Raw genomic sequence first — 13677 nt, forward strand, 5'->3', positions numbered from 1 at the left:
TAAGCCTGTAATGAATGGTTGGTCTGCCCGTGTCACTATGCAGTCACAGAAAAGACACCAGGAAGTGTATAAAGGACAATGTAAAAAACAAACAGATGAGCACCAGCTGCACTGCATTGGCCCAGATGGGCAGATCTTCTCTTATTTAGCAACCTTCCATTCTATTTACTGCAAACTGAATCCACAGACCTTTAGATTCCCTCACAGTTCACTTCACTTTCCACGGAACAGGAGCTGAATTGTCAGCGCACCTAAAGTTCAATCAGATTAACTTTCTATACATAACTCATAGGCCTTTTTTGCACTTAAATACTTTTAAATGTGCTGCATGCAATTCCCTTGCTTTTCATTGTAAACCATTTTTAAGATAAAATGTATTTACTTCATCTTGTAGCACTCAAGAAACCTGGTCGTATTTTACAGCTCACATTGGAAGAGAGCCCTTTCTGCTGTTAATCAGATACATGGCTACATGGGGGATACAGCACAGGTGGAACACTATTACTTACAGTACCTCCTAGTCAACACCTGCCCTGTTCTTCTCACCACCTATACTCTTCTGCTTTTCCTATCATTTCCTCTCGTCCTCTTTTGCTGAATAAGAGGTTCATAAGTGAAGCTCCAGCTGTATGTATACAAGAACTCTTCTGTCTGCATATATAAGTCTCTGGTTGCTCTCAAAGATCCATTGGCTTCCCTTTATGAACTGATCCTTTGCTCTCTATAATTCACTGCAGATTCCCAATATTCACTCATGGGTTTTGTAAATGAGGCTTCTGATTGCAAACAGCACTGACCATATTTGCAAACATGCTTAAATGACTTGGATGAAATTACACTTACTCATACAAAGCAGCTGCAGATACATACATAAGTCACAATATTCATCAGTAAGTATGCACTAAAATTTATTAGAATTTTATGTAAAATTGGAACCAAATCAAATGCAAAGATTATGTAGGCTTAGTCAGAAGAAGTAGGATAAGAATAAATGGCCAATGAGAAGACTTAAAAACAAATGTGCGATTGAAGATCTTACCGTGCATGCTCTCAGGAAAATGTGCACACCAGCGTGCTTTATGCAGATTTGTTGTTTGTATCGACACTAAATGAGGGTTCGTATGCACATGTCTGTGAAACCTTCTGCACTCATGAGAAATAGGCTTGCTGTATGAAATCATTACGAGAGTTTTTCAAGCCTGAAGTGTTTTGGATTATGAATTCTACAAAACAAAATCTTTCTCAGAACTGGTTTGGTGCCTTGATTTGTAATTTCTATTTCTATTTGCATTATCAACATTTTCAATGTAATTCTGTGGAACCGCTTTAGGAGAACGTTGACAAGTTAGTGCTGTATAACATTGTGTGCTATTTTTACATTTGTTACAAAAAAGTTATGTCTGCACTGTACTGTGAACCCAAGAGATGGTGGATTTACAAGGTAACTGTGAGATCATTTCCACACTCTTATAAATCACTGGCTCTCTCCAAATACACAGTTCCAAATGACTTTACCACGACAATACACCCACTCTAGAGCTATACACGGAAAATAAAGTCACTGTCTTCTTGATCTCTCCAGCTCAGTGACAATAGCAGCGGCTCCGGAAGTGTTATAAAACTGAAAGAAGAGCTCGGTTAGGGTTTATATTAAATTCTTAAAGTATGTTCAAATTTCCGCACATGTGGTTTCAGTTGCATGATCAATGACTGGAGTATGTCAGATACCAACCACATCCTTCACCAGTTTCCTTCTGCAAGTACAGTAAATCAGACCTCGCTAAAGGAATTGCTTTATGTCAGCGGGCTGCTATTGTCTCTAAGTGGAGTTTCATTTTATAGTCACACTTTAGATAAAAAAAATTCTGCAGTATTTGCACAAACCACAACAATAATTAAATAAAGATGATATAGGATTGCCAACAACTACAAAATAATACAATTAATGTCAAGGATTTCATTCCACCAAAACATTATGTTTACTATGAGGCAACAGTGGCATTATTGGTCTTTACTAATTGGAAACATTTGGAGAACATGAAGAAAACAGAAGCAATAATGAAATCCAGATGGGTCCGTATTATTGCAAGACATGCCTAAAATCACATCAGCTATGGGAAGAGTGTTTCATTTCCAACACATAAAGGTAGCTTCTCAGCAAAGAGTGATTGTTCAATTAATAATAATAGGGAACATCCCTCCTGATGTGAAATTACCACTCATTTGTGGTTTAGCACTTTACAAAAAGTTGAAGACAGCTCAAGCGGTGGTTGCTATAGTTCAGAATACCAACAAGGCCTGGAAACTTGCTAATCGTGTTTTCGCACAAATGTTTGGATTTGAAGGCTTTCCTCCTCTTTTGCAAGGTCAAAAGGCTTTCCATGCTGTCACAGGAGCCCATGTGAGAGGCGGTATTTACTCTGCAGTAAAAGCAGAGTGGGAACACTCTGCCCCATGTGCCATGGCTTTGGCTGTAAAGTCTCTGTTTTTGTTTCTCCTACTGAAATTTATCATCCACAGCATGGCCGCAATGACATTTGGAAACCTCGGGATGTGTACAGATCAAGTGCAGGAAGAAAAGCTGAGATGTGCTGACATACTAAATAGGATTCGATATGCTAAAGTTCTTTTGCTATAAAATTGGCTACAGCTGTGAATAAAAAGGTGTCGGAATTTAAAATTTTCTGTCCCTGATTCTGGCACATAAGAGTAATTAGTTTTGTAATCAGACTTAGGCTAACTTGCCAACCCACTGATAGAGCAATTTGAAACTAGATAAAAAAAAAGTCAGTCTAGACAAACTTTAAGTTGGCTTGAGAAAGCCGGACCAGGAAGTTCGAAAAAGTTTTAAAAGCTTAAAGTTTGAATGTTGAAGGCAATAATGGTCTGTCAGAGATAGATAGAAAGATAGATAGATAGATAGATAGAGTGGTTGCTAGGGTGTTGCTATGTGGTTGCTAAGGTACTAGGGACGGTTGCTAGGGTGAAGCTATGCGGTTGCTAGGGTACTTCTAGTTGCTAAGATGGTTGCTAGACTAACCCAGGGTGGTTGCCAGGGTGCTGCTATGTGTTTGTTAAGGTACTTGAGGTGGTTACTAAGGCAGTTGCTAGGGTACCCAGGGTAGTTGGTAGGGTTTTGCTATGCATTTGTTAGGGTACTTGGGGTAGTTGCTAAGGTACCTGGGTAGGTGTTGCTATGTGGTTGCAAGGGTACCTGAGCCGGTTGCTTGGGGGTTGCTATTTTGTATGCATGATTAGTATGTTGCTAACATCTTTCTAGCATGATTAGCAAGTTACTAGCATGATCAGCATGTTGCTAGCATGTTGTTAGCATGACTAGCAAGTTGCTAGGAGGACTAGCAAGTTACTAGCATGATCATTGAATCATCTCATTTGTACATTTTCGTACTATCTGCTTATGCCCCATTGATCTGTGGATCATCTGCAGTTTTAATGGCAGTGTTGCAGTGCCATTGAAATTAGTGCATGGTCCACTGCAGTGCAGGGTTATTTTAGCATGGTATTTAAAAAAAAACATTACCTGAATAAAATGCTTTGAATATGATAAATTATATTTTGATGAAATACAATTATATAGTGTTTTTATTTGTAAAAACAGGTATGGGAAGAGTAATAAATTTCTGATACATCTCATAACTATAGCTTATAATTGAGCTTTCCATTGAAGTACAAGGTTAATCATTTAGAACGTTATACAGCAATATAGTAGTTTGATAACCTTTTCACACAGCCCGTGAAAAATTTATGTCTTCAGATGGTTTACTGCAAGCGTTCCTTCTCCATTACATGTGTAAGCAGATACGTGCTCTGCTGTCCAAAGTCAAATCCTGGTTTCCAAGCGATTACGCTTGCTGGCAGACACTCTTGGGCTATACATACAGATAAGAAGGCTGTGGTTTGTAATCTCATTGCATCAATCCTATTTCTTTGGGTTAATTCCTCCTGCTCTGACCTAATGTCAACTAAGAGGTAAAACAGCTTGTTTTAATCAAGAAGAGTGCAGATAAAGAAAGATGAGCGGCAAGCTGCCCACATAGAGAAATTAAAAGGCACTTTGCTAAAAGTATCTGTCTAGCAGCTGGTTCTTCTGAGAGTGTAAAAAGCATTTTAAATGAAGAAAGCATCTCTCACAGAAATCTAAAATCAGACGCTGCAATGCCGTCAAAATCAAACCAGTGCAATACTATAAGAAAATCACATAACTGGACATACTTCTGTTCAAAATGTGAAAAATGTTAAATAAATTTAAAATAATAATTAATCCGTATAACTTTTGTCTTAAAAAAAAACAAACAAAACAAAACAAACAAAAAAACATTCAAGGCAAAATGACTAAGAGTCCAGAAAGGCTATGAAATCATAGTTTTTAAGCCAAATTGGTACAAAAATAGATATCAGATCACACAAGGACATTGCACAGTTAATGAAAATATCTACCATATTTCCAATGATATATTCAATATTTGAGTAATAGAAGTGGTCATACTATATCAGATACACAATCAACACATCCTCATGTCTGCCACTCAAAAACACATATATTTTTGCCTTTCTTAGGAAACACTTGTTTTAGTGCTGTAAGGATTTGTTCATGAAGAGGTTTCAGTTTGTCAGTGGTGATCAGGAAGTAGTGAGATGCTTTGTAACACTTCCAGCCAGACTTTGTAACAAAAGAGGTAATGTTCCTGAAATCAGAGAGAAGAAACCTGTCCAGAGGATTTATATGTCTATATAGTATATTGAGAAGGATAATGCAAAAATAATGAATAAACAAACAAACACAGTGACTGAGAAATAATGTGCACTTGTCAATTTCCCATCATTGATTTATATATTCACCTGAAGGAATCATTCTTACTGAATGTCCTGACATACTGACCTTGGTTTGAATCATGCCGTGCCACTGGAGTCTCATCTCCTTTACAATGCCACTCACGTTAATCTATGGCAGCAAACAGAAGAACAAACAGTACATTCAGCTGCTCATAATGTTAGACTGTGTATTTAAATAAGAATTCTTTCATTACTTATCAACACAAATTTTCACTTTTGGGTGACCTATTGCTTTAAGTTTGGTGCTAATGCTATGCTTGTTTAAAATACTCACACTTAGGTCTTTCTCAATTAGACTGAGGATGACGTCAGTGCAGATGAGGACTCCAGATCGGCCAATGCCTGGACTGCAGTGGACTATGATCGGCCCTTTAGTGTGAACAGCCCTCATGTAGCGCATGAAGCACACCAGCTGCTCGGAGGAGTGTGGCGTGCCATGGTCAGGCCATGTGGTGAACTTTAGATGCTTTACAAAGTGAATGTCTCCACTCTGGAAATGTACACAATTTAATGGGTTTTGAATACAAAGTTGCATAACAAATCAATAATTGAGATTTTGGGAGATTCGAAATCTAGAAGATAAACAGTTTTGTCTTATTTCCAATAGAAATATTGACACGTTATTAAAACATGTAAAAAAAAAATACATTTATATAAAATAAAAATAAAATATTTTCAAAGATTAATTCTGCCATCAGAGTTCAAATAGCTGACAGAAACAAAATCCACAAGTAATCCACACAATACCAGTCCATCAGTTCATTTCTTGTGAGGCAAAAAGCTGTGTGATTATACAGTAAGAAAAGAAACTGGCCAATAACACATAATAACACTTCCCCAAATTAAAAAGTCCTTCCCCTGTTGTCATGAGAAAACGTCTTCACAAAAAAGCACTATTTTGGAGAAAAGAAACATTCTTAAGCACCATTTTAAAACTAAGAACGTCATAATGAAGAATTTATTACAAACACATAGCTTTTCACTTCACAAGAGGTTAACTGATGGACTGGAATCAAATACTTGTGGATTATTGTGATGTTTTTATCAGCTGTTTGAACTACAGTATCTTTCTGACGGCACCCATTCACTGGTGAGAAAGTGATGTCATGCTACATTTCTTTAAATCTATTCCAATGAAGAAATCCATCTATATCTTGGATAGCCTGAGGGTGAGTAAATTCACTGAAAATTTTATTTCTGGGTGAACTATTCCTTAAGGGATGTTGAAATCATAGCCTGACTGTGATGTTTAAAAAGTGGCTTTTACAGTGAAATGGTTACAGTATGAACATTTCCATCAGGTACATGTTCCTAACCTCTTTTTCCACCATCTTGATGACCTTAATGTGGAAATAGCCAAGCATCTGGTAGTTATCCAGGTGGAGCTGGTAACAGCTGGTTTCTTTGGGAATGTTGAGCTTCTCGGGCCAGTACTTGTGGCATTTTACCCGGCCATGTTCCACTTCCCGAGTCATCATGGCGATAACATCAGACTTGTTCTCCCACACCATCTGCCAGAAGTTATCCTGGGTGCCAGGCAAAGGGCCCTGAGCAGAGATGTAGAAGAGCTCCTCTGTGCCCACCTTCATACGAATGTAGCTGGCATTGATGTAGCCCTCATTCTCTCCAACAGGAACGCGAGTTTTATCATCTGATTGTTCAAACAGTTGAGATAAACAGGGATTGTGATCAATTCATCTTCATACACAGTTTGAAAAACTAAGCAATTACTTCTGCTGTAATGATAAATGTATGTTCCTCAGCCAAGAGTTTAGTACAATTGAGCTTAAACAAGCATGCCTGTTTTTTGGCCATAATATAAGATAAGAAAACAACAGTTAAACTCTCTATGATGGCTCAATTCCTATGGGGCAACTAAAGCACAGTGCTCATTATGAAAACCAGAAGGTATAAAGTTTTTCTCTTTTCAGATTCATTTAAAATCCATGCATAAGCAAACTGCTTTACTATCAAATGTATGCTTCCCAAACCACAAACAATTTTTTATTTGAAACGTAGGTAGGAGGTTTATACGAGGCCTCAGCATTCCTGTAATGAGGTGATTGCTGTTGTTGGCTTCGGTAGCCAACAGTGTTATTAATCTGCAAACCAAGAATGCAACGTTTTTGGTTTCCCCATAGAGGAGGAACAAATTGTACCGAGGTACAACAAATAACTCCAAATAAATGAAATAAGCTCTCAAGGTCATGCTGGCTGGAAAGTCTGAAGGAGTGAACACAAGGAGCACGGTGAGAAGAATATTTTAGAGTATTCTCATGGTGATGTGTTGGTTCTTGTAGCCCATTTAGACTTGAGACTTTAACTTGCCATTTTTAAAAATTATTTAAAATTTAATTTAAATTTACAACATTTAAATCCTGAAAGTAAATAAACGCAATGATCACTATTTATTTATTTACATTTTTTGTAACTAGAATTACAAAAAAACTACATCGCTTGTTTTTTTCGGTTTATTTCAGTTAAAACCATAACATTACATTATTACTTATTAGGGTTGGGTACTTCAAACTTAGAAAAAGCTGACAACCAATACTGTTTCACTTTTTGGGGTCAGATTTAAAATATAAAAATATATATATAATAATTTTAAGAATTAATAAAACACTTGTATTCAGAAAAGATGCATTAAACTAATCAAAATTGACAGTAAAGACTTTTACATCATTACAGAAAAAAATAATAATATGAATGCTATTATTTTTATAACTTACTATTCATCAAAAAATATTAAGCAAAATATTAAGTTTCCACAAAAATATTAAGCAGCACATCTGTTTTCAACATTAATAATTACAAGAATTACTTGAGCTGCATATTATAGAATGATTTCTGAAGGATTATGTGAGACTGAAGACTGGAGCAATAACTGCAGAAATGGTTTATTGCCATCACAGGAATAAATTACATTTTAGAAAATATATTATAATAGAAAACAATTATTTTAAATAGTAATAATATTTAGATTACGGTTTTAATCTATTTTAAGTGTAAATATATAAAAAATCTTATGACCCCCAAACTTCTGTAAACATATACAAATATAACAATATAATAAAGATAATATTTTTATCTTAAACATCCTCTTTCCATATTTTACCTACATATACTACGAGTTCATCAGTCAGGCTCTGGTGAGTTTTAAATATTTAATTGATTATGCTAAGATTTTGTGTTAAAAAGTATAATGTCAGCAATAAAAAAAAATTACAAAAATGTTTGGGGGAATTTTCGCTCATTTTAGGTAGGTCCTATTTGTTAATAGCTTGTTTTGTCCTGTTAATCCAGAATCAGTAAGTGATATATATATATATATATAGTGAGAGTGCTGAATGGATTGCTGTTGTAACACTTTAAAGGGGTCTGCTTGCGAAAACATGTTCAACACCTCAGAAGAGGAAAAGGGGTGAAAAATGAAACTGAGAGGAAAGGAGATAATCCAGGGGGGCATATGTGAGAGGAAGCGTATGTCACTGGGAGTAGGTAAATTCGTGCGGAGTGGCCTCCACAATGGGTGGCATCATGCTTCCTGGAGAAGGTTGCAGCCCTTGAACTGCCTCCAGCAATAACAGTGGTTAAATCCCAGGGGCCTCACACTTTTCAATCCCAGGCGCTTTATTTGGGGAACAGAAGCCCAGTGAGTTGTCGTGATAATAAACAAACACTCCGGGCCAGGCTAGGGCCAGTCTGCCTCCCGCCAGCACATAAGCGCCGTATTGTACCTATTCTGTACAGAGACCCCCTCTCTTCAATAGAACTACAGCCCGCTCTCTGCATACTCGTTCTGACCCCGCACATGAATGGATGTTTCCCATTAACAGTGAAAGCAGATCTATAAGTCACACATCTCCTGTTTGACTTTACGTTTGCAGCGTTCTGTGTTTTGTTTTAAACTGAGGGCAAACAACGCCTCAAGTAGCCTCTGACCTGCTTACACTTCACACCAGCAAAAACTGAAACAGTACTAAGAGGATAACCATGGCTGCAGTCTGAAAATGGCACCACATGGGTGAGGAGGTCCGGAAAGCCGCAAAGAGGTGGCGGATAGAGTGTGAAATACAGAGTCAAATAGATGTCTACACTGGCACTGTAATCTAATATCCAGCACTGGTAGGAAGCCTGGGAGTAAATAACCAGGGATTGGTTACATTTCATGTAATTGCCGTGTCATGTGTTCCACTGTTTACAGGTAAATGTATACAGGAGTCAGTCCTCTCCTCACATTCGCTGTTGTCTTAAACTGAACAAATGTTCTTTGCACTGGAGTATTACTGTGAATTCACAGTAAATTTTGTGAATTACACTAGTTTTAGCATTATAGCCAAACAAATCATTTAAATGTAATTAATAGTAATATATTAAAATTGTGTAATAAATAATAAATAAATAAAGTTAAACAGGACACTCATAGATTAATTTAAATCTTCACAATGAACAATGTGGGACAATATGGATGTTATTTTATTTAAAGTGATTTTTTACATTTTACTGTAAAAATCAGCATTTTTTTTTTTATTCTAAGAAATTAGAGTTTCCTGGCAGTGTACAGTGTGTGGTCCATGTGGTTGCAAAATGGTGTGAAAATGTACACCCAAAAATCTGTTTTATGAGAACTGAGGCTTGCAAACTGTAAAACGGCAATAAAAATTCTAACTGGGTTTGTGGTGGATTATGGGAGAAACAGAGGAACTCACAGGGCAGGATATCTCTGTATCTGTTCTTCTCCCGGTTTTCGTGTGCTTTTCCAACCAGGCAGTTGTCTGAGGGTTTCAAATGCTCTAAAGCCTATTAAAAAAAGTCACACATGTTCACACTTAAATTACCATTCTTCAAATACTTTGATATGTATTGTAGACAATATATTAAAGAGATAAACTACAGATTTATATGAAAAATATTAAAACATTAAAAAAAGATGTAGTTGTTTTAATAAGCAATAAAATATAGTTGTTTGTATTGATGTCAACAATAGGAACCCACCATAAACTCTTTGATCAGATCTTGCTTTTCTAACTGTTCAAGGGCCTGTATGAGGGCTTTGACCCTGGAGCCAGAGTACTGCCCATTCTTAGATGGAGATATCACTGCAAGCCTAGCAAGCTCCTCTTCTGACACAATAGGTCGACCTTAATGTAATAAAGCCTTTTCAGGTGATTTAAGGATCTACACAAGCCACAAATCTCTACAATAAATTATTTTAGAATCACACAGATGGTGAAAAATATGAGATATGAAGATAATGTCCAGTACATTAATTTACCTGTATTAGGAACGGTCTCGGGAAGCAGTGGCTGAGAAGCATTGTTTTCATCATCACCATCCTCTTCTTCATCACTGCTCCAACCGTCTGACTGGCTATGCTCTGTTTTCATGGCAGATTTTTCTAGATGCTGCTTCTGGGGGTCTGTCCTGAAGGGGTTACGGGGCAGGAATGAGCAGAGACCTTGACCACATTGCTATGTTCCGGGGCCTGTTATCATGCAAGGCTGATTTTCCTGCGATTTTTCCACCTAAAATGTAAAAAAGCTGCTAATTGCAAGTGCTACGTACTATAACAAGAGTGGCTTGTAGGCCAGCCTAACTAGAAGCCAAAGCTGTGATTATTGTGCCTGTATTTCATTAATGACTCTTTAGTGCCTCCCTGTGGCGATTCCTTTTGAGAGCTATGTTAAAACAAACAAACAGAAACGAAACAAAAACTGCAATGAAATTCAGTCCTTATGACCTGGTTTATGAGCAGTCATGACACATTGCAGACTTATTAATAAACTGAAACTTTTGGGAGGTTTTAGTTCATTCAGAGGTCTCATACTGTACAATACACTTGCAGCACTCTTGATACCAAATGTAATATACTACATTTAGCAGCAACAAAAATCCGAGAAAAAATATGGAAATTCAGTGACACTCACCTTTCCTGAAGCATGTCTGTGACTCCCAGAGATGGACAACACCTCTGACAGGTAGGTGTACAGTTTCGACTTTCCTATAGGCAAGAGATAGACAGAAAAAGGAGAAAGAGAAAGAAGGGGAGACAGGTGATGAGTTAACTCTGTTCAGGACATCCTTACTGTCATCTGAGTTTCAGCGGTTTCCTTTTTGTCTACTAATCTGTTGTGGGAAGGGCTTTCAATTCACTGGAGAAAGTCTACAGTATTGTAATTCAAGTTCAATCTAAAGGGGTGGGGGGGGGGTACCTGCTCACATTTCCCTCCAAGACCAGGACATTCTGAGGTCTGGAAAGACACATGATCTGCCTGTGTTTCTGTTCGTGTTGTAATATCTGCAAATGAATTGTTACAGCAGGAGAAGACAGTTAAATCAATGAAACCAATATCTCAGTTTCTAACAAGTGTCAGTACTAGTATTTGAACAACATAGCTTTTTAAGGTTGGGTTGATGTAGATGTCTAGAAAGAGTGACCAATACAATGCCATTAAAATTTATATAATTAATCATAATTAATAATAATTAATCATGCCAAATTTATTAATTTGTCAAATCCTGCAATATACTTAATATAATGACAAATAATGTTTTATGTTATACAATATGTTATATTGTGAAATTCTATTACAATTTAAAAGTAAATTTTTCTTTTTTAAATATTTAAAAATATCATTTATTCCTGTGATAGCAAAGCTGAATTTTCAGCAGCCATTACTCTAGTTTTCAGTGTCGTATGATCCTTCAGAAATCACAATATTTTTGTGAAAATTATGATGATTTTTTTTCTGGATTCTTAAAAAAAATAGAAACCTAAAAAGAAGAAATAACAATCTTAGAAATTAACTTATGAATGGTAGTGTATTTTACATAATTTACTCAATATTTAGTTACTATTATGAAAAAAGGAACTGATAAAAAAAAAGGATAAAAACAAAAAACTTCATTATCCATTGAGAATGCTTTTGGTATTAACTGGCAAAAAAATAAATGTATAGTCTGAATGTACTGTAAGTCGCTTTGGATAAAAGCATCTGCTAAATGCATAAGTATAAGTGTAAGTGTAAATTTATACTTATCCATCAGTCAATACATTAGTTATAAGTTACTTTTTTTTTTTGTTGAATGATATATATTGAGTGATGATGATGCTGCCACTCTAACATAACAGATGATAGATAATGCAGAGGGAGCCACAGAGCGGGACGTACGTGATGAGGGTTGCTGACCTGCAGAATTTGATGTGTTGAATTCCTGAGAGGCCTCAGCAGGGGAGCTGGAACCAGAGCAGGTTGTCATTGGAAGGATGTCTCTACATACCGTCAGCTGAACCATGCCCTCTGCCTTCCGCAAAATATCCACAACTTTACTGTGGCTCATTCCGGATACAATTATGCCATTCACCTGCACAACATACACAGATTTGGTACACATATGGTTTATCAATGAAAAATCTGTGAATGATTTGCACTTACCTCCAAAAGAATGTCACCCACTTGAAGACGACCGTCCTGCTCGGCCACACCCCCACAACAAATATCTTTCACTCTCAGTGTGCTTCCATTGGCCCCTCCCACCAGAGCAAAGCCCAGCTCCCCTTTCTCAGGCTTGGTGAACCCCACCTGGAGGATACAGCTCTGCAGAAAACAGAGGAACGGGAACATTTAGTCAGTCTAAACAATAAGGCATCATTAACACTGACTGCATACAAATAAAATTGGTCTTTTAAATCCAGTCATTAGGACTGACATTTCACACTGTCATTTTTCAAGTGATGAAATCAGATCCATTTGCTCAGATTAGATGGGTCAATATTTGGCAGAACTACACCAGTGTTTCAAAGTTGGGGGCATGATTTTATTTCTTATTTTTGAAAGAGTTATCTTATGCTTACCAAGTCTGCATTAATTGTGAAATATTATAGCAATTTATTTTTGTACAAACAGAACTAACAAATATTGCTACAAGTGTGACTGCATCATATAATAATTGCTGTTAATAATGTTCATCGTCTGGCTGATTACGTCTTGTATTAATTTTTCTGAAAAATCCTGTCATATGCACACAAACTGTACATAGTCCTTAACTAAGTGCTTTCAATAGCACCATAGTCCTTCACTGAGTACTTTCAGTAACATCAGTAACATGCTCCTTGTTTTGTAAGACAGTCAGCGAGTTGAGTTTTTGTGTTAGACCAGAGTACCTTCTTGATCTTTTTACTCTGTATGAGCTCCTTTATGATGCATATTTTCAATTGAAGACCTTTCTCAGAGACCTGTTTTGTTGACATTTGTTGCCTGTCACATGGATCAACGGAGGAGTATTCACTATGCTGATGTACTGTACATGAACTACACCATTAATGGTAACAAAGTCCATTCTGACATAACAGAAATTTCCATGTTCCTCTCGTCCAACAGACTTTAGTATAGGGATCACATCTGTTGAGAAGTTTTGTGAGCTTGCCTAAAGAAAACATGACATACAAGTTCTCCAGTAACCTTACACTGTTCATCCAACCAATAAAATACTGCTGGATCTATTTGAAATATTCTACCACTTGTAATGATTTCTTTCACTTTGTTGTACTAATACAATAATGCATCTGCAAGGTCTTAAACACACTTGTTAAGTTTCTATAGAATATTTTCCTTTCCTGCTTCAGGAGGAGATTTCTCTGTATTCTTCTGGATTTCTCTCTGCAGCTCGTGAATATAAAGCTCTTCCAAACCTCTGGCTACGAGTCGCGCTTTGGGCACAATAATATTCAGAGTTTCTTTGAGACTAAAGATAGAGACTTTTTGAGACTTTTGACCTGCATCATCAACTTCCTCAAAAACATTGTTATTGGACCAATTC

The 13677-nt window shown here is 36.8% G+C and overlaps 1 protein-coding gene across 2 annotated transcripts in view; it reads right to left on the minus strand.

Moving 5' to 3' along the window:
- Positions 1-3770: 3770 nt before the first annotated feature.
- The window catches only part of LOC132156978 (FERM and PDZ domain-containing protein 2-like), a 36295-nt gene continuing 26388 nt past the window's right edge, over positions 3771-13677 (minus strand). The window contains exons 37-47 of one of the 2 annotated variants that reach the window (XM_059566077.1): positions 12294-12455; positions 12048-12222; positions 11070-11155; positions 10785-10858; positions 10133-10281; positions 9853-9998; positions 9567-9657; positions 6171-6505; positions 5129-5344; positions 4901-4963; positions 3771-4706 (exon numbers count right to left, since the gene is read on the minus strand). In XM_059566077.1, coding sequence (XP_059422060.1) covers positions 4632-4706; positions 4901-4963; positions 5129-5344; positions 6171-6505; positions 9567-9657; positions 9853-9998; positions 10133-10281; positions 10785-10858; positions 11070-11155; positions 12048-12222; positions 12294-12455 — 1572 coding nt within the window. In that variant the 3' untranslated portion in view covers positions 3771-4631. Of the gene's footprint in view, positions 4707-4900; positions 4964-5128; positions 5345-6170; positions 6506-9566; positions 9658-9852; positions 9999-10132; positions 10383-10784; positions 10859-11069; positions 11156-12047; positions 12223-12293; positions 12456-13677 lie in introns of those variants that run through there. The other variant, XM_059566078.1, reaches the window with a different exon arrangement.

The sequence above is a fragment of the Carassius carassius genome, chromosome 14 (assembly GCF_963082965.1).
Source record: "Carassius carassius chromosome 14, fCarCar2.1, whole genome shotgun sequence".
Taxonomy (NCBI): domain Eukaryota; kingdom Metazoa; phylum Chordata; class Actinopteri; order Cypriniformes; family Cyprinidae; genus Carassius; species Carassius carassius.